Source organism: Rhodamnia argentea, chromosome 2 (assembly GCF_020921035.1).
Source record: "Rhodamnia argentea isolate NSW1041297 chromosome 2, ASM2092103v1, whole genome shotgun sequence".
NCBI classification, from domain to species: Eukaryota; Viridiplantae; Streptophyta; class Magnoliopsida; order Myrtales; family Myrtaceae; genus Rhodamnia; species Rhodamnia argentea.
The window spans coordinates 5,565,854-5,586,142 of record NC_063151.1 but is presented as its reverse complement, the minus strand read 5'-3'; the positions used below and the strand labels follow the sequence as shown (position 1 = coordinate 5,586,142).

The 20,289-nt window shown below is 42.4% G+C and overlaps 3 protein-coding genes across 4 annotated transcripts; 1 reads left to right on the top strand and 2 right to left on the bottom strand.

Moving 5' to 3' along the window:
- Positions 1-419: 419 nt before the first annotated feature.
- On the top strand, positions 420-6,323 carry LOC115749970 (probable disease resistance protein At4g27220). Its single transcript, XM_048275160.1, has 4 exons — positions 420-576; positions 1,235-1,841; positions 2,812-4,760; positions 5,664-6,323. Exons 2-4 carry the CDS (start codon positions 1,241-1,243, stop codon positions 6,321-6,323), a joined length of 3,210 nt encoding a protein of 1,069 aa, XP_048131117.1. The 5' UTR covers positions 420-576; positions 1,235-1,240.
- Positions 6,324-10,169: 3,846 nt separating this feature from the next.
- LOC115749939 (organic cation/carnitine transporter 4) lies at positions 10,170-13,837 on the bottom strand. The gene is made up of 2 exons (XM_030686988.2): positions 13,268-13,837; positions 10,170-11,428 (listed from the first exon to the last, which is right to left on the bottom strand). The coding sequence occupies exons 1-2, from the start codon at positions 13,716-13,718 to the stop codon at positions 10,263-10,265; spliced, it is 1,617 nt and encodes a 538-aa protein (XP_030542848.1). The 5' UTR covers positions 13,719-13,837; the 3' UTR covers positions 10,170-10,262.
- A 2,102-nt stretch (positions 13,838-15,939) lies between these two features.
- LOC115749938 (scarecrow-like protein 21) lies at positions 15,940-19,418 on the bottom strand. Of its 2 annotated transcripts, none has more exons than XM_030686987.2 (2): positions 19,271-19,418; positions 15,940-18,218 (listed from the first exon to the last, which is right to left on the bottom strand). In XM_030686987.2, the coding sequence occupies exon 2, from the start codon at positions 18,065-18,067 to the stop codon at positions 16,316-16,318; it is 1,752 nt and encodes a 583-aa protein (XP_030542847.1). In that variant the 5' UTR covers positions 18,068-18,218; positions 19,271-19,418; the 3' UTR covers positions 15,940-16,315. The 2 variants fall into 2 exon arrangements, with proteins under 2 accessions (XP_030542847.1, XP_048130270.1); XM_048274313.1 differs by lacking the exon at positions 19,271-19,418 and adding an exon at positions 19,142-19,244.
- Positions 19,419-20,289: the final 871 nt, after the last annotated feature.

Genomic DNA, 20,289 nt, shown 5'->3' with positions numbered 1-20,289 from the left:
TCCACCCCGCAAATAGGGTATGGGTAAAGAATTTTCCCTACATGCAAAAAAGGGAGGAGGAGGAAGAAAGAAGAGGAGGGAGGAGGAGGGGGTGTACCCAACTCGGACCAGAAATTTCCGAGTTGCTTCGGGTCAACCCACCTTGAGCCGACATGCGAATAATCCCTTTTTTATGTGCTTGAATCCTGATGGAATTTTGGAAATTAGGGGGTTGAAGTCGGCCGGGAGGGACAGAAGGAACCCATCAAGCAAACAATTGGAATCACATGGTACTACTACTACTTACCTTACCCAAAGGAAGGGGAGAAAAGGGTCATTTGACCCCAAAAATCCGCTGATGAAAAAGTAAATCAAAAAGATGTTAATTTATGTTTAGATGGGGCTGTGCATAAAGTTGCCTTGCCGCCAATCTTGACTTTGCACCATTGCCGAGTCTTCGTCCTCTTCAGCAGACCACCCGCAACTTCTCCCCACTTTCCTCTTCGTTTCCTTCTTTTATCAGAAAGGTTTTTTATTCATTTTTTCTGCCTTCGTTTGTGCAGCAACTGAACCAGAGCTTTAGAGTCCTCCTCCCGGGTATGTAACTCTTACCCTCGTGATCTTATGCTTGTCTGAATTTTCTGTTGCAACTCGTGATGCTCTATTGTAGGATTTTAACCTTGCTAATCTACTTAATTTCCCAGATATTCTGTATCCGTAAGAAACGAAGAACACCTCGGTTGTTTAATCGGCCCAATGCGGAACAGAAAAATAAACATTAACTCTTACCAAAATCATGTTTGGGTCTTGTTTCGGAAATCACTTGTTCTGGGTGTTTATTTTCTGGAACGCGTTCTCTATTAGATAGGATAGTTCATTTTTCGTGTGAGCAAAGAGCAAAGATCAGAGACTTTTGTTGCTTTATCGAACACTAATTACGTAATTAGCTGAGTGGTCAGTCAAGCGCTTGGTCCCTGATGCTATAGATCCATGTCTGAACCCCATCGTAAATCTCAACTCAACCTAGCTTTTCCAAAGAGAGGAGAACATTTGTGAGAATCATAAGAGAATTTGGCCAGCAATGATGGAGGGGTCACTGTAGTAGCCCTGACGCTATACTTTACCCAAAAAAGAGGTCGTCTCCCCTCCCATAAGCTCCTAAGTAACCGTGAAACTTCTGGTAGGATTCAAGATCTTCCTTGTTGGTATGTTGTCCTTTGGATGATTTATTGCTCTCATTCTTTGTGGGATACAGGGGAAAATGCCCAGAGAGAAGGACCCCTTTCGGGATTATGTAGAGTTCCTGCAGAACAACAAGTGGAAGTGGAAGTGTAACTTCTGCAACATTGAGTATCGTGGAAGTGTGACCAGGATCAAGGCACACTTAGCCGGATTTGGAGGATATGGGATCAATGCCTGCAAGAAGGTCGACCGCCGAGTGAGATCGAAAGCCCGAAAAGCATTGAAGGACAAAGGAGAGGCAGAGTCGAGCAACGGGTCGGAAGGCAATGTTGAAGAGTGTGCGCATCAGCCCGTGACTACGAACAATGAAGATGCTCCAAGAGAGACTTCAGTCCCCGCCATGACACACCTGAGCTTCAATGGTGCAAGTTCATCAGCCTTTCTTCCACTTCCTGGGACGAATTTGCCCAATCTGTCTCTTCCTGCTCAAGTGCCGATCCCGCAGATGGAACATTCGCTGTGGACACTGCCCCCTCAACATCATACTGGTGATTCTTACATTCAGCCGCGGAATTTGAGTGATCGCAGCAGCGGTGGAGACCTCGCACCTGAAGCTTGGACTAACATGCCAGGCCCAGTGGATGCCGGAGAGGGGGAACCCAATCCAACGTTTCCACAAGGTATGTGCATCTCCAGATTCACCATATATTAAAAGCTCGTGCAGGATGCTTAATTTGTCTCTAATCTTTCCCTAAGAATGGTGATTTAGGCAGGACTCTCAGATTTCTAATAGTAATAGAAAACACAGAATACTAGGTGTATACCCGTGCGTTCCCCGGTAACCAAGTAGAAAAGTGAATACTTTTGAAATCGAAGTTTTAATAACAAAGCTTTAAATCAAACTATGATAACTTGCCAGCTCAGTCCAAATGCAAACTGGATATTTCATCTATGTTTACCTAACCAATTACCAAATGTGTTTCCAAATCAAAAAAGAGGATGCATCAAAAGAGCAAGCATGTATTTGGTGAAGCACTTTTTCAGTTATTACTTCTTTTTTCCTCTTAAGAAAGAAAATCTTACATGTAGTGTCACATCATGTGTTACTAACTTTGGAAATTTTAAAAGTACTAAATTGGACAATTGTGTTGAAATTTGAGAACTATTTTCTTTTGAAGGAACTATTCACACTTAAACATGTATCCATATTTACACAAGTGGCTAATGAAGCTCGCATGAGGTTGGGCTACGCGGCACAGTCACGTGCGAACTTTACACTTTAGTTTATTTTTCATACTCCCTTTAATTTATATTAATATATAAAACGAACTTAGAATTCGACCTTGATTTTGTTTAGAACATTAAGATTCACGTGACATATGATATCCTTTTGAACGACTGATTTATGCTAAAATACGTACTTCAGTTTTTCCACATTTGTATATCAATGCAAAATATAGGTAGAACCGCTTTTCATACAGGCCCAAATATCAGTTCAACCTTATACTTTATCTAACTTTTTTTTTTGGTCGGATATACATTATCCAACTTTATTACGACATAATTGTTGGTTTCTTGTTTTCATAAACTCATTTTGTTTTATGAACATTATGTTTCCAGAAAATGACATGAGTAATTCCTTGATGTTAGATGCGAGGACAGATTATGCACTCATGGATAGTCGACCAAGTACTTGTGGCCTTGTCGGCAAGAATATGCCAACTCGGAAAAGAAAGCTGGAAGAACCAAGCAATGGAGAAGGAGACATGGATGAGTCGGAGACATGTTGTAGGAAAAGTTCACCCTTGGTAACAACAGAGCTAGTAGGCAAAGAAAGTAAGGAGGCAATCAAAAAGATTTGCGACTATTTAATGGATGCTGAGAGCGTCATCATTGGCATTTATGGAATGGGGGGAGTTGGCAAGACAGCCATTTTAATGCACGTCCATAACAGAGTACTCCTTGAGGATTCTGCCTTCAGCAACGTATTCTGGGTCAGTGTGCCTCAAAAGTTTAGTGTGTATGAATTGCAAGACAAGATAGCCAACGCGGTCGGACTTGACAGTCTCTCGAAGGATAAGGACGTGAAGAGGAGGGCGAGCATAATGCATAGGCATCTGGAGACGATGAAGAGTTCTATTTTACTTTTAGATGGCCTGTGGATGCACTTCGAGGTTAAGGATGTGGGAATTCCAATAAAAAAAGGTGGCCTTAAGTTGGTACTGACAACTCGATCACTAGATGTGTGCCATAAAATGCTCTGCCAAATGAAAATCAAAATTGAACCTCTATGTTGGGAAGAAGATTCTTGGAGCTTATTTCTAGAGAAACTTTGTTCTGCAAAAGAACTCCCTTCAGAAGTCGAAGAGATTGCGAGATCCATTTTGGAGATGTGTGGGGGTTTGCCACTTGGTATCATTGAGATTGCAACTCGCTTGAGGGGAGTAGAGAAAGTGCACGAATGGAAAGACCTGTTGCAGAATTTACAAGAATCGAGGATGGAACTTGACGTGTTAAAGGAATTGAAACTCAGTTACGTGGACTTGGGTAGTCCTCAAGTGCAGCGGTGTTTCCTGCATTTAGTTCTTTGTTTTGGAAAAGACGATGATGGAACTGACGAAGAGGAATTGATAGAGTCTCTCATAGATGAGGGGTTGCTAGGTGGAATTGCCACCCGGCAAAAACAGCACGACCAAGGTAACACCATATTGGACAAAATAAGAAACTCTTGCCTCTTGGAAGAAGCACCGTTTCGGCCTGTACAGCCCTTGATAAGGGACATGGCATTGCAAATAGCGACGAGCACGACTCACATGGTCAAGGCCCATATGAGTTTGGAAGAATTCCCAGAGGAAGAGTTGTGGACCGATCATCTACAGAAAGTCTTTTTACAAGGCAATGATATAAAAGAAATTCCATGCAGCTTATCACCGAATTGCCCTAAGCTTACAAGGCTGTCGTTGAATGAAAATAACAATTTGATAGCCATCCACGGATCTTTCTTCGAGCATCTGAAGGAGCTGAAGGTATTAGATCTCAGCCGCACCGGAATCATGGAATTACCGGACTCTATTTCCCACTTGGAGAGGTTGGAAGCACTGTTACTCCATGGGTGTGAGGAATTACATCATATACCTTACGTATGGAAGTTGGAATTCCTAAGAAAGTTGGATCTGAAGGGGTGTAGGAGGCTTGAAGTAGTGCCGGATGGGATGGAGATGTTGGTAAAGCTGACGTACCTCGACCTACGTGGCACACGGATCAAGACGTTACCAGAAGGAGTGTTGCCGAATCTGGTGAACTTGCAATTTCTAGCGATTGAAAAGGTGAGGGCAGGGGAAGAGAGAGAATTAAAGAAGGTGGAAGCGCTCTATTGCTCTGTTCCAAATGTGGAAACATTCAATGCATGCGTGAGGTTTCTCGAGCAAAACAGCTCCCGACAATACGATCTGACTTTGAATTTATCCGAAGAATCCTTCCCGGAGGCTGTTTACGAGAGGCGTATATTCATCGAGAGTGGCCATAGTATCAAGGCATGGGAATATGGAGGAATTGGTGGGGATGGCGGCGCTCTCCTACTTCCGAACAATGTACAGGAAGTGGAAGTAAGAGGGTGCGGTGGGGTGAGAAGATTGTGCGAGGTAGGCCGACTTGAGAATCTGGAGGTGCTGAGGATAAATGAATGGGAGAATTTGGAGAAGGTGGATAGCGTCAAATTCCCTCGCCTACAGAGTCTGACAATCACTGGGTGTCCCGGACTGAAGCGTCTATGGGACTGGGAGGACGGGCAGCGGTTTCCACGTCTGACCACTCTCCGGGAGATAACAGTCTCAGACTGCAAGGGCGTAGAGGTGATAATAGGAGGCACCGTTGCCAACACCACGCACTTCTCCTTCCCACATTTAATAGAGCTGACTCTATCGAATCTTCCGGACCTGAAGAGCATATGTGATGATGGTGGGGCCGTGAGTTGCGATTCCCTCGAGGTGGGTAGTGTCGACTTCCCTCGCCTAAAGAGATTGAATATCACTGGGTGTCCCAGACTGAAGCGTCTCTGGGACTGGGAGGACGGGCAGCGGTTTCCACGTCTGACCACTCTCCTTCCAAATCTGGAGAGTATTAAAATAAACAGTTGTGAGGAATTAGAGGAGATAATACGTGGGTCATTGCCAAGCGGAGCCCTTTGTGGCCTTGCATGTCTGGAAGTAAGTGGATGCAACAAGATGAAGAGGGTAATGCTGACGCGAGACACTTTGCTCCAGCTCCCTTCCCTCCGGGAGACAACAGTCTCAGACTGCAAGGGCGTAGAGGTGATAATAGGAGGCACCGTTGCCAACACCACGCACTACTCTTTCCCACATTTAATAGAGCTGACTCTATCGAATCTTCCGGACCTGAAGAGCATATGTGATGATGGTGGGGCCGTGAGTTGCGATTCCCTCGAGAAAGACGGAGGAATTGGTGGGGATGGCGGCGCACTACTACCTCCGAAGAATGTACAGGAAGTGGAAGTAGGAGGGTGCGGTGGGGTGAGAAGATTGTGCGAGGTAGGCCCACTTGAGAATCTGGAGGTGCTGGAGATAAAGGAATGGGAGAATTTGGACCCTCGCCTACAGAGTCTGACAATCACTGGGTGTCCCAAACTGAAGCATCTCTTAAAATGGGAGTGCCTGACCCCTGCTAGACTTCGTAACCTGAAGAAGATTAAAATAAGAAATTGTGAGGAATTAGAGGAGATAATACGTGGGCCATTTCCAAGCGGAGTCACTTGTGGTCTCACGTATCTGGAAGTAAGTGGATGCAACAAGATGAAGAGGGTGATGCTGACGCAGGACACGTTGCTCCAGCTCCCTTCCCTCCGGGATATAAGTGTCGAAGACTGCAAGGGCGTAGAGGTGATAATAGGAGGCACCGTTGCCGACACCACGCCCTACTCCTTCCCACATTTAATAAACCTGACTCTACGGAATCTTCCGGAACTGAAGAGCATATGTGATGATGGTAGGGCCGTGAGTTGCGGTTCCCTCTTTTCCCTTGTTATAGGGAATTGTCCGAAGCTGAAGAGGAGTCCTGAGCAGCTGCTCCTACTTGACAATGACAATGGCCTCCTCCTCCGTTCTACTCACCCCTTCTTCACTTCAACACTGGGTCAAATTTCATGATTGTAAGTCACCCCGAAATTTTGCTTTTCTTTTATCCTCTCCATCTCCCAACTTTACTTATAGTCGCTGAAAATTAGTTGCCATGGCATTGTTCAAAATGTTAAAGGTAAGATAATAATAATAACAAATCAATCCCTTCGCTTTCAAAGAATAATGACGGCGATGTTCAAATGCTTCTTCTTTTCTTTTTTTTGTGTCTTCCTTTTCCTTTTGTCCTTTTCTGTTTTACTTCATCCGGTACTTTTATATTTTCGATTTCAATCTCCTTTCTTATTTTTAAATTAACTGCTGTACAATCACCATAAAATTTAATTCAATTGTAAATTAGTCTCTCTCTTTTTTAGGGGCATTTTGTTTCGCGGAGAGTGAATGATTTGCAAAATAGTTTCTTAAAATAATCGTTTGCATTGTTTGCAAAAATTAAAGGACAAAAACTATTTAGACGTAAATAGCTATCGATGATGGAAGTCGCTGATTATCTCCAACGATTGCAACCTTTTAGATAATATTTTTCAAATCGTTCGTTTTTCGCAAAAGAATAATTACATATTTGCACGTCTTGAATTTTTCTTCCTTTTTAATTTGATTAAAGTTCGATTGGCTAGAGAAGTCCCTCTAATTTCTTGGGATTGTCTACATTCTTTCTCTTTAGTTTGATTTGCCAAAGAAGTCCCTAATTTCTCTCGATTGTTTTCTTTGGAACTCAGGAAAGCTTTGAAGGCTGAGATTTCTGAAGCGCGAATCTTGGACAACAATCCGGCAGAGGTTGGTGTCATCAAGCGAATGGGCCGCACATCATTTTTTTTTTTCCGTTAATAGTCTGGTGTATTGTGTAGCATGTGTAATGAGTACGTTTATTTCCATTGACATTGCTCGACTTATGATTCCTTTCTTAAAAAGGACGACTTTACGTAGCATGATGTTCGCTTCCATCATAAACAACTTGTCGGTCTGATGAAGAACTTCCACGTTCCGCCTCTGTACTTTTAAGCCTTCTCGAATCCTTGTCCTTTTGATTTATTTGATTAACCCCTTCTTGTCTCCGACATTGGATACCGCCGAATCCAGCTGAAGTGCCCTCGAACACGTCCTAGTATGGTGTGGATATAATGTTTATACTATACACGTCCACGTAAGTGTTTAAATTGGTTAAATTTCATCCATATTAAACTCTAGCGTTGTCTACATTGGTTATATGTTTCTTCTCGCACGAGAAGGAATATTGATTAGACCAATCTCCATTTGAATTGTGTTCACCATTTTGCTACCATTTATCATTCGACACTCGAGTCTCGAGATTGGACAATTGCCCTTAGGAAAAGGATGAAAAGATGTATTGCAAAAAACGCTAACAAATGCGTGAATTCAATCGTGAAATAGCGAAGGATGAAAGTATAAAAAAAAAAACGCACGAAACACGATATACGTGAAAAATCCAAAATGAAAAAAAGGAGAGAAAGAGAGGGAGGGGATTTCATTATCTTCAATAATGAGTACAAGCATATAATCAAATATCTAAAAATCTAACAAGAAAAAGTGAAAAGCAAAAGATTTCGGAGCAGAAGCGAAAGCGAGCGTTACAATGTAATATACAACATGCAACATATCCCTTTTATAGCCCCTCTAGAAAAATCCTAAAAGAAAAGTACATGGTCCAAGCTACCTTTATCTTTTATTTGAAAGTCAAAATATAACAAATCTCCACCTTGATTTCAAATCTCCATAAGAGCGTTTTATCAAATGCCACAAGACTTCTCTCTCTCTCACCACCAAGAGTGACCACATAAGGCCACCCGCCAAACGGCGTAATCAACAACTCACACCCCTAAGCCTATGTGAGCGTACACGATGTAGGAAGCAATGGATGGAACGCCACCAACTCCGCATAAGTAACTCAAACGGCGAAAATGTTAATCAAGTCCAAACAATGCTTGAACTTAGTCAAAGGAATTGGTTTGGTCAACATATCTGTTGGATTATTCGCCATAGGTACTTTCTTCATCGTAACGGTACCCTTAGCAACCTCATCATGCACAAAATGATACCGAATACGGATGTGTTTTGTTCTCTCGTGATATGTCGCGGTCTCGGTCAATTGGATCGCACTTTGGTTATCACAAAAGAAGGCTCCCTCCCGCTTCATCCCAAGTTGTGTAACCAAGCGCTTCAGCCAAAGAGTTTATTTTGCTGCTTCCGTTGCTGCTACGTACTCTGCTTCGGTTGTAGATAAAGCAATCGTACCTGCAAAGTTGCTCTTCAACTAACCATGAAACCACCAAGTGTAAAAACATAACTTGTCAAAGATCTCATTTTGTTGAGATCACCTGCATAGTTAGAATTAAATGAAGCCAACAACCAAATGCCCTATATCACAACCTCTATCAAAGACCAAACCAACATCCGAGATACCTTGGATATACCAAAGAATCCACTTCACTGCTTGCCAATGAGCTTAACCCGGATATGCTATGTACCTACTCACAACACTAACTGCTTGGAAAATATCTGGATGAGTGCAAATCATAGCGTACATAAGACTACCCACAACACTAGAATATGGAACTTGATACATCTCCTCTTCCTCTTTTTTCGTCTTAGATGAAAAAGAAGCGAAAAGTCTAAAATGGGATGCCCCGACTTTACAAAAAGAGTTGTCCTAATTATACAAAAATCTTGCAAAGACCGATTAACGACCGGAGAAAATTTTCACTTTTATGTCTATCATTTCCCCTAAAAAAAAAAAGAATGATATACCATTGTATGAAAGATGCTAAAGCCTAGAAAGACAAGATGTATATTTTCTTACAGTGTGTTTGGTTGGGGAAAATTTCCATGAAAAAGAAAAGTGATTTTTTGAAAATCATTTTTCCGAAAACGATTTGTTTTTCTTTGTTTGGTGATATGTTACCGAAAACATTTTCTAGTGTCTGTTTCACATTTGCAAAATAATTTCAATCTTATGACTTTTATTTGTAGCCAAAAAAAAAATCGAATTTTCAAATAATTTATTTATTTTTATGTTATTTCAATTATTTTTATTTTTATTTACTTTTTTCTTTTCTTTTTCTTTTTGTCTTTTTCTTCTTTCTCCGCCAGTCGTCAAGCCTCGATGAAAGCCAGCCACATGAGACACCCGGCGAGCTCAAACTTATTAGGCTATCGGTAAGGTCAAGCCTCGTCGGCCTCAAGTAGGCGAGCTTGAGCTCGTCGAATATGGCGAGGATCAATCTCGTCGTGATCTAGCAAGGCTCGACCTCGTGTGGCGACTTGCAGCTGAAGAATAAAAATAAAAATAAAAATAAAAATAAAATCAAAAATATTAAAAATTTGAGAGGAGTAATTCCACTTGTTTAGATTGGGGAATTCACTTTCTTAATTGTATGCATGAATTTTCTATTAACTAAAAAGTGTTTTTCATTAACTAAGTTATTTTCAGCGAACCAAACATGTGAAAGTCCATAAAATTAATTACAAAAAGACGCTTTCACTCAAACGCACTCTTAAATTTCATTTACCGCCATTGCTAAGGCATCATGCTCGATTAATGTTTAAGGTACCTCCTATACCTGTAATAACATGTCTTAATTTAAGACTGCTATTTTTTTTTTTATAGTAGTGATCAAGTGGTTGTCCGAGCTAACTTTCCTGCATCTTGATGAATCTATCTCCTATAAAGATCTTAAGGGCACACTTTCCTATATCGACCTGAAATATTCAAACAAACCTTTTTACCTATGAAAAGAAAACGAGAGAAAGGAAAGGCTAGTGGTGGTCACGTGTTCCTGGAGTCGATGCTGCCGCAATCTACCTGGCCCTTCAAATCTTGTACAAAGGAGGTAACAAAAATGAAGATAAAAAAAAGGAGGATCCTATCATCAAGAACAGTGATTTAAGTCTACATTACTCAAGTTTAGTTTAAAGTACGAGGATTGTGTTCCTTCATACGCTCTCCCCGCCTTCCATTCCGGCCATTGTATCATACAGAGGCCGATTTAACGTCTCCGGGAGGTAAAACGCTAGTATCCCACCCAGGATTGCACACGCCGCGAAGACCGCAAATGGGAGGCCGCCTCCTAAGACCACCACGAAAGGCGCCAAGATCGCACCCATTTGCGCCGCCTGAGTTCCACAGCCGAGAGCCGCATTCCTCACCACGGTCGGAAACAGCTCCGCCGTGTAGATGAAGAGCAAGTTATACGTGCCAGCCATGCCAAAAATCCCGAGAATTCCGCACGCCATCCTCACCACTTTCCACACCCCATGTGTCGTCATCAAGCTCCCAATGAGGCAGAAGAATCCACTGAACCACTGTGTTCCAATCGCCAATGGCTTCCTCCCGAACTTATCGAGCAAGAGCGCCGTTATCGTAAAGGCCGGCATTTCGGCCACCCCATTGAGGAACACGTTAAGGTAAAGGTTGGTCTGGAGATTGACGACGTTTAGGCTAATGCCATAGTACACGACCGAACACAGGAAGTTGATTGCCACGGCCAAGATAAGTCGAATCCGAGTGACAGGTGACTTCACCACATCAATGAGAGACCCCGTCATCACGTCCTTTGTGTCCCTCTGATCTTTACAGGATCGACCATCATTCGAGTTTTGATTCACTTCCTCATCAAGTGCGAGGATGACCCCATCGGTGAGGTGTTTCTTGTTGGCTTTGGCGATAGCTCGCATAATCTTCATGGCCTCGTCAACCTTCCCCCGGACAAGATACCACCGTGGGGATTCCGAGATGAAAGGGAGGACCCCCACAAGGAACAGCACGGAGGGAATGGAGGAAGCGATGTAAAGTTCTCGCCACGAGCGAAACACATAGGCAATGCCGGAGAGAAGAGCGATACCACACGAGAAGAAGTAGAAAGTGGACATTCCTGCCGCCCCGCGCTTCTTTGGGCCGATAGGCTCGGTGGATAGTACAAAAGCACATAGGCCGACCCCGCCAGTGCTGAATCCGGTAATGAAGCGGAGGAGGCAATAGGTCCAGTAATCTGGAGAGAATGCCGTCAAGCAACCGAAGATGGCATTCAAGATACAAACCACCGTTAGAGAGCCTTTTCTTCCCAAGAACGAGTCCGAGAGATGGCCAAATGTTCCGGCTCCTGCAACATACAGCATGAGAAGTCATGTAGTGCCTGAACAAGCAGATAGATAACGAGCTAATCCATAATGTTTCTAGTCGCTCCAGTTTCATAATGCATTCTCCTCCAGTTTCTTGCATGCGAAGGAAAACTAACTAGAAGAATCTAATTTGAACTTCGTGTTTGTCATTTTGCTTCCGTTTGTCACTTGTCACTCGAGTCGAGATTTGACGATTGTCCTTAGAAAAATGATGAATAGAAAGAGTGATCGAGTTCAATGCTCTTCCATCAACCACCTGAAGCAATAAAAATTATGCTGCTTATGGGAGACTGAAAAGTACTTGCTATGCAGCTTAAGCACGACCAGCCATGCATTCGACAAAGCACACACCCCAGTCATTTCGTTTGTGTTCAGTTAACTTGAAACCATTGCAACTCTTGTCCGATGCATGTTAACGCAATTTCATGTGCAGCATAGGAGTGCTTTTTTACAATAATAGAAAATAACATGAACGTGTTGGAGTAGCTGTCAGAAAGAGAGACTAAGTTCTACCGCTTATCTCCCTTTAAACACACGGTTTATTCAGGAATAGTATTGCAATGTCTGCGATAAACAAACAATTAAGAAAGATTAACGCATTAGTTTGTCCAATTAATTAATCATGCTCAATAAACTTTTTTTTTTTTAAGAAACTCGTTAACAAGACTAAAATAATTTTTTGGCTCACTTCTTTCAAGACAAACACCACGCTACACCGCCCAACATGATTGACCAATCCACAAAGTATGTAAGAGGTGTGTAGAGCAGGTCACGTGCATGGCTAATTGCCACTTGAAGTGAAGATGACATTGAACAAAACAATCCACAAAAATGTCTTTTCTTTTCCTTTTTTGGGTAAATCACATCCATTAAAATGTCGAGACACCCCCACCTATTTCATCGACGAAATCCAACCGAAGAACAAGAAAAAGTTCTGCTCTAAAGTCAGCAACATAAGTGAGAAAATAGTCAGTCAAAATCTACAAACATAAAGCATAACGCATGAAGAAAGAACAAGAGCAATGATCTGGCATCGCCATCCAAATATCCAACGATGAAGGGATCCAATGAAACGACAAAAAAAGACAACTTGCGACACTAAAGGCAATGTGATATTATTAAAAGGGTTGTGGTCGATAACAACCTCATACTTCCTTTTCTAGGGTCGACATAGAAATCCACATAGAAAGTATACAAAAGACAAAACTTTAATACCATGGTCAAAGATAAGCACTCTTCCCTAGTGGTGCCAGCATTTAATTTTCCCTATCTTTGTTTGTGCGACTTTCGCAGAAACCTCCAACACGGGTCTCAGATTTTGATAAGGATCATGTCGTTTTGTAATGTTGTCCATGAATATAGGATATACTCGGCATCAAGATTGTCGGTCCACATCAAACCCTAATGATTCCGACCATCATCCCCTATTATTAAATTCAAACCGCTTAGCGACAAGATTAGAGGACGACGAAACAACGAAGATAGACTCGAGAGTAGAGACACAAAAGGCGGAGACATGTGTGGCTACAAATCAGTCAAAGCTGAGAAGATGAGTGGCTACAAATCAGTCAAACCTTGAATGGAAAAAAAAAAAAACACCGTAAGGGGAAGTTCATCAGAAATATATGACATTCCATCTCTTATTACAAGAACCTAGAGCTGGCAAATATGAAATTACAGTCGATATATTGCAACAAAAAAAAGACTTAATACGATTAGATATCGGAAGCATGTAATAAGGTCTAGCAAGCAGAGAACGTTAGAGTGATTTCTGGAATGATTGATGAGAAAGAAGATGAATAAAGAAGATAGAGACGTACCAATCATGCACCCGCCAAAGAACAAGGCCTGGACCAACCCTACCTTGTACTTCTCCCCGCAAACCAGCCCCCACTCGCTCACCGTGGAGCTCCCGCCGCCCTCCGCCCACTCCCACGAGCCCGGCTCGTGCCCGCACACCCCGGCCGCCGCCCAGTCGCAGCCTTGGCCGGCCGCGGTGCACCGCCAGGCCGGCTCACGGTCCGCGAATATCATGACCATGGTGTGGAAGGCCTCGAGGGCCCAGGCGAGGCTGGTGAGCACGAAGTGCCTCAGCTGCCACGGCCCGAACTCGCCGCAGTACTTCTGGAGCATTCCGTCGATGCAAACCTTCTCGGGCTCGGATTTGGCGCGGGCCTCGCCTCCCGCCGCCGTGGCCCGAGGAGGAGGGAGGAGGAGGGGGGAGTGGAGGGAGTCGTCATGGGAGGCTGGTGGTGGTGCCGCGGAGGACATCGGTGCGGTTTTCTAGGTGGATTTTTCAGGGTTGGGGAGAAGGTTCCGCCACCCAACACCTCTCCCACTTCCAGCGGCGTTGTTTTCCAGCGGCGTTGGGGGATTTTGAGGATATGTCCCCGTACTTCCGCCTTTCAAACGAGTGTCGACGGGGAAGCTAATCGTGGATGATTGACACGTGGGACTGAAGAGTTGGTGTTGGCCGTTGGATGGGAGTGAATAGAATCCAGGGGAATGTTCTTTGTGGATCTCATGATGGGGTTGAGCCGGCGAATTGGAAAGCTATTCTGTTTTGGGGAAAAAGCTTAATTTAGACTTCTATTTAATCAGAGGATCACATGGTACTAATTGAGTGCGCCGGATTAAGGAGGCAAAGTCAGCATTTGGGAAGAAAATCGCTCCATTAATTTATTGAGGCGGCGTGTAATCTATTAATAAATACATATATAATTTCACGCTTGTTTCAAATTACGAATCAATAAACAAATAAAATACGTATCCTCTTTTCTATCTCTCTTCCTCCTCCGTCCGGCCACCGCCTTGCCCGAGCTCCGCGCTTCCCTCGGCGGTCACCACCGGTAGGGTCACCGGCACCGTCATTTATGTCGTCGGCTCCGTCTTCCCAAGCATGACCTCTATTTCACTGTTTTACGTTCTGGAGCAAATTTATTGATTCTCAAGTAGAATCTAGAGCTAGACCCAAAAAAAAAAAAGTAGAATCTAGAGATTAACATAGACAATATTGTAAGATGATCTTATCTTAATAAACTTTTACTTTTGTTGTGCATATCACCATCAAACCATTTCTTGTCTTGATATTTTTCAAAAACACTTCATGGATGATATTAATTTTTGTCAATCCAAAATGATGACATTTTTGTTATTTTATGAACATTATGATTTAATTACATTTCGTCTTTTAAATATTTACATTAGAGAATACAACTATGGTTTATTTTAGAAATTCTTTGCAGAGGTGCTTGTTTATTCATCGGTCATCCTATTATATGTATATGTGTATAAAAGACGGTTGATAAGAAAGAGTTTGATGGTGATACACAACAAATGTGAAAGCTTATAAACAAGTGATTGTGTTAAAATATGTCTATGTTAAAAATTTCTAGATTCAACTCAAATTTGTTAGACAGCGTTGGAAAGAATTAGGTTTTTTGAAAACTTCTCTTTTCAGCAAAATTAATTTCCACGCGTAAAATGTAACATAATTGAAAATTTAGTACCTCTAATATGCATGGGAACCCGTGGGAAAAAAAAGAAAGACATGTGAAATATTAATTATGGCATCTAGATCCTATGCAGAAACTAAAAAAATAAGGAAAGTAAATAAGTTTAGAGGGAAAATTATAAATAAAAAAAAAACATAAGCTTATTGTAAATGTGTCGTGGAAATTTTTAATAGTATTTTAATATTTTAAAAAAAATTATTTCTTTTTTTTTTCTCCTTCTTCATCCAATAGGTCACCGGCGACATCGGCCTCTCCATTTTGGGCAACACACGACGAGGCTTGACTTCATAGTGGTTGGACGAGGTCAACCTTACTCGGCCTCACCCAGCCATGGCGAGGCTTGGCCTCGTCGACCCTTGCCTCTGGCCGGTCTTTGATCCGACAATCAACTCGAGGAAGAAAGAGCAGAAAAAAAAAAAAAAAGGAATAAATTAAAAATAAAGAAAATATTAAAAATTGCCACGTCGGTGCTGCCCGGCCAAAGTTGGTCGGATAGAAAAAATTAGCACAATTACAAAAGGTATAGAATTTGTTGGTAATTTTTCCTAAGTTTGAGCCACCACTTCAAATGGTAATTAAATTATAAATGTTAAATTTCTTCTTGTGTGAAAATTGGGTGGATTTAGCTGTATAAAGGATGAAAATAGGGCCGCTCTTTTGTTATTTAATACATGTGTCAAATTGTAAGTGGATCCATCCAAAAAAATGCTCATGACCTTAGCTAGTACGTGGTACTCACAAACCACTGAATATTTTCTCCTATCGACTATCCTTTTATAGACTTTATTAGCTGAATTCTCTTGTGATGATGCTCGAGGTGATACGATTAGCATACTAAATCGGTTTATTATACTCGGCGCTTGGACATTTTAATCTCACCCCCAAATTGTTTAGGCCGCCATTAGCACGCCCGTGCCGCAAAAAGCCTTGATTCCGAAACTAATCAAGTATGTCGTTTGATCAAAGTGGTAATCACAAAGCACGCTCGACACATGTAAGGATATAAAAAGCCTTTAAATCCCATAGACAAGTAATTAAACACCACTAGCAATTAAACTAACAGGCACTTCCCACGCAGTGTGGCTGTACTCATTTTCTAGGACTTGGACCACACATGCAATTACCAAGCAGTGACAGGGCATGACCCCGCCACCGGCTAAAACTTCTATAAATATGGAGCTCAAGATATGGCCTGAATGTTCAAGCGTTCATTTTGAATACAGCATATCTTAATTCCAATCGCGGTATCGCTCGCTCAGAATAGCTCCCGCCACTCCGTCGGTGCACATACGAGGCAGCTTCGAAGATCAGTCAGCTCGAAAAGTCAAGTTACAGACATCAAACTTTATTGTATCAGTGCCAAGCAGAAACAGATATCAAGCTCCTCTGCTTCCAACCTAACAACATGGCTCCTTCCTTCTCTTCCACTGTGAAATTTTCCGAGTAACGCCTTAACAAGCTCCTAATCACTGAACTCACATAAGCGCTCAATGGGTATTGACCAAACCCGGCCATTCGCAACCTCGACCTCCACTTGCCGAACAGTTCGTGGCGCCCCACCCTTTCCTTTCCCTCGCGTGCAATGATGTCGATGATATCCCTCGCCAGGCAATGCGGCACTGTGTTAATCAGATTATTTCCGTCCCTTGGCAGTGCCACGTCTATGGACTCGAACATTGCCGAGTAGTAATCTAGAGTTTCGACGAACCTCGTGAAGAATGGGCTTGTGTTTGTATTTGATTCTTGCTCGATTAAAGTGATCACTTTGGGCGAAAGAGACTTCACCATCCTCAAAAGCCCGTCCCTTGGGTTGTTCATGTCGACGCTCTCATCTGGGGTGCGGTGGAGCTGCAGTGGAAAGTTCACGGCCAAAGCCTCCCCTGGCCTTATATCGAGCATGTCTCTAGTAACATCAGGGGAAAACACACTAAGTCCATTGAACTCCACAGGAATCCGGAATTGCTCAGATATTCCAGCCAACATCCTCTCCACTTCCTCCAATCCGATACGACGAGCATATCTTGATATAGGGTCGTCAATCCCCGTAATCCGTACATGTGGGGCCCCACCGGGCCTCGCCGCGAGTGCCTGAAGCAGAGTGACCCATTGAGTTCCCTGAGCAATTCGAAAGTCTATTATGTGGATGCAGTCCTCGTTTCTGCAAGCTTCTGCAATAGCTCCATTAGCTGCCATGTAACCGAACTTCAAGTAAGGGCAGATTTCATACAAAACATGCATGTAGGTGAGCGAGTCTTCACTTTGCGGCTCTTTACATTTAAGGACACGGGAGACCTGAGTTCCTAAAGATTTCCTCCTTGCCACGAGCCCTTCTACCATGTACGCACCTAGACGCTGAACGTGCCCTCCACATGTTGACACTGCAGTCCAAGCCTTCTTGGCCAACTTATCGAATTCATCTGTATTGTTCTCTGACAAGGCTTTTGCACACTCAATCAGCAAGTGCCTTATCTTGTCTTCTGAGACACCGCGTACCAATGATTCATCAATTGCTTTGTGCCATTTCTCCAACAGAGTATTTTCATTAAATTCCTTATGTCTCAAAGCAACAGATGCTTGAGGCTGACTAGACCTCGATCTATAGCACTGTTGGCTCCGCTTGTTAGGTTTTTGACCCTGCAGAAGTGGAATGCTATCCTTCCAATATGAAACATATGGCGATGTTACTACATCGTCAAAAGTAGCCTCTAATTCCTTTGTAGCAAATTTCATCTGTGGGCTACCGTTCAAACTCCCAGACAATGACGTCAAATCAGAGTATGACATAAGATGGTTTGAAAGAGGGTTAATGCAAAAGTCGGATTTTGATGAACAAACGAGATTGCTGTTGGTTTCAAGGGTGTACTTACAAGAGGCGCTACTTATAGAAAGATTTTCAGCAGAGCTCTGCTGCTCTCGATTGTCTCTCGGTGGAGGTAGGGTCTCACTTTCAAGTGGACTTGAGAAGGGCAAACAAGGAGAACTTCCACTATCAAATTTCAAGGAATTTAATGACCTGTTAGGTATTGATGTAATTGTAGGGTAAGAGGATGAGCACCATAAGCCAGCATCAGTCAGACCATATCCAAATAGCTGGTGCAATTCCATCCTGTGAGTTTATCATCGGGTGGCCATTTGGTCATAATCAATTACTTGTCACGAACAAGAGAGGTATGGAATATGGAGCTTGCAAAGAGGGTGTCGGCCACATATCTGGAATTACTTTGCTGGGACAAACTCCATATGCAAAGGCACCGGCCTGCAATTGATCCAGGAAACAGCTCATAATTCAAGTGATAAAAATAAGCATGGAAAGAGAGGGATCCAACCTGGGCTAGACCAAATGGACCAAAAACAGCACATCTGTGCACAGATACGTAAAAGGTAGGAGAGGCAGAGACATAAGATGTATAATAACTGCATCAGACCAAACACATCAACACTTGGTTATCATCACATTAATAGTATGTAGACAACTGACAGCTTTGTCACTGATGAACAGATGATTCTAGAAAATTTCCCTTCTTCTAACAACTTCAATTGGTAATAAACCAGAAAAAAAAAAAAAAAAACGATGCTATCATTGACATTAAGAATATACAAGAGCATAGGAAATATAAGCGCCAACGATTCAACAGACAAGCAATTTACCTCATAGAGACCTTTTACAGAGATGATATTCTATGAAATTGCCAATCAAAAATTGCAAGTTGTGGAACTCATCAATTCTTGAATCAAACACAAGGACTTCACATCAGCACATCCTATACTGAAGGACCCGAAACTTTTGGGGCCACTTAGTCCCGATAAGCTTTTCAGAGCATGGTTTTAACATCAAAATTAATTACAGAGGAGCTGCTATAACTAAAGAGAACAAGTTACTGGTCATAACACATGAAGAAGCCTCAATTCCACAAAACAGCATGTCTAATAGAATTATCAAATAGTAATAATCCGACCAACAACAGAAGTAAGTACTTATTGTCCATCAAGAAGAGATATTCGAAAGAGCAGGGTATATATAAAAAAAAAAAAGACTAAATTTTTAGTCTCTCCACTTGCGTTCCTGTGACCTCTTGCTGGTAAAGGAAAGACAACCCTTCATCCCACCAAAATAGCTCAACCCCAGAAGCAACCCGCAAAGAAGAAGAAGAAGAATCAAGCGAAACAAGAAAAGCAGACCAATTTCGACTCGGCTTTTCTCCTCCTGAGATTACAGAACGACCAGGCAAAGACAGGTGATACGAGCCAACCCAGGTACGAGGATGATGAGCTCGCACATGGAAGCACAGGTTGAGCAAGAATGATTACCGGGAGCTCCGCATAGAGAAGCCGAAGATTTTGGTGTTCTTGATGTTATGGAGAGACCGTCGAGCGACGACGATGAGTGTATATGGGACTTCGTCCTATGCTGTTGTCAGGGTATCGAGAATTTCATTTCTTCTGAAGAGTAAGTGCTTTGAAGATTCATCAGATTATATAGAAGACGAGAGGGTTGACGGATGTTTTGACGGGGATTTTAAGGGTAACGGAGAGAAGAACGATCGTTAAGTCGGGGGCATTTGTCAGGTAGATGAAAACTTGGGATGAATTCCATTTTTGGCATCTAATTTGTCGTTTATTCAATTAAGTCCTCAAATTCGCTCGCGATATGCATCACCAAGTCTATTTAACATATTACTTGTGCTATTGAGTCCTTTCATTATCATCGTCATTTAAAGACACTGATATGACTATTGATCTCACGTCTTTCTATAATAAAATTCAAAAAATAAGTAAGTACAAGAGAAGAAAAAAAAGAGAGAACAAATCATGGGTCATGAACGGAATTGCAAGAGACCATTGTCTCATATAGTTGTCGTCCCAAATTTGACATCTCGATATCATCGTGGCGGTCATCGTCCTTAAAATAAGTGGCGGTCGCACTCTCTAGGCGATAGTACTTGCCCTCTTTTTCTACACTTTTTTTCCTTTTCACATGACGGGGACCATTGTGATCGTCGTACTTTTGGGTCGGATGATAAGGTTGTCCTATCTTCTAGCAGGGCCGTATTGTAAGGCTCATGTTTATCTTTGTTAGAATCGTCCATTCGAAGCACGTGACCTAGCATTAAGACTTAGAACATCCCACTCAAGACAATATTAAATGAAAGGATGCACCTCTTCTATCATTTAAAATTCGACACATGGATTGGACTGTTCCTTAAAAAGTTCATCCACCAATGACTAGCGTACACGTGTCCGAGCATATGTGACTTGTATGGTCAAAAAGGGTAACGATAAGCATGTGCCTTAGATTTCATTTTCGTTCTCATCAGAAATACTACAAT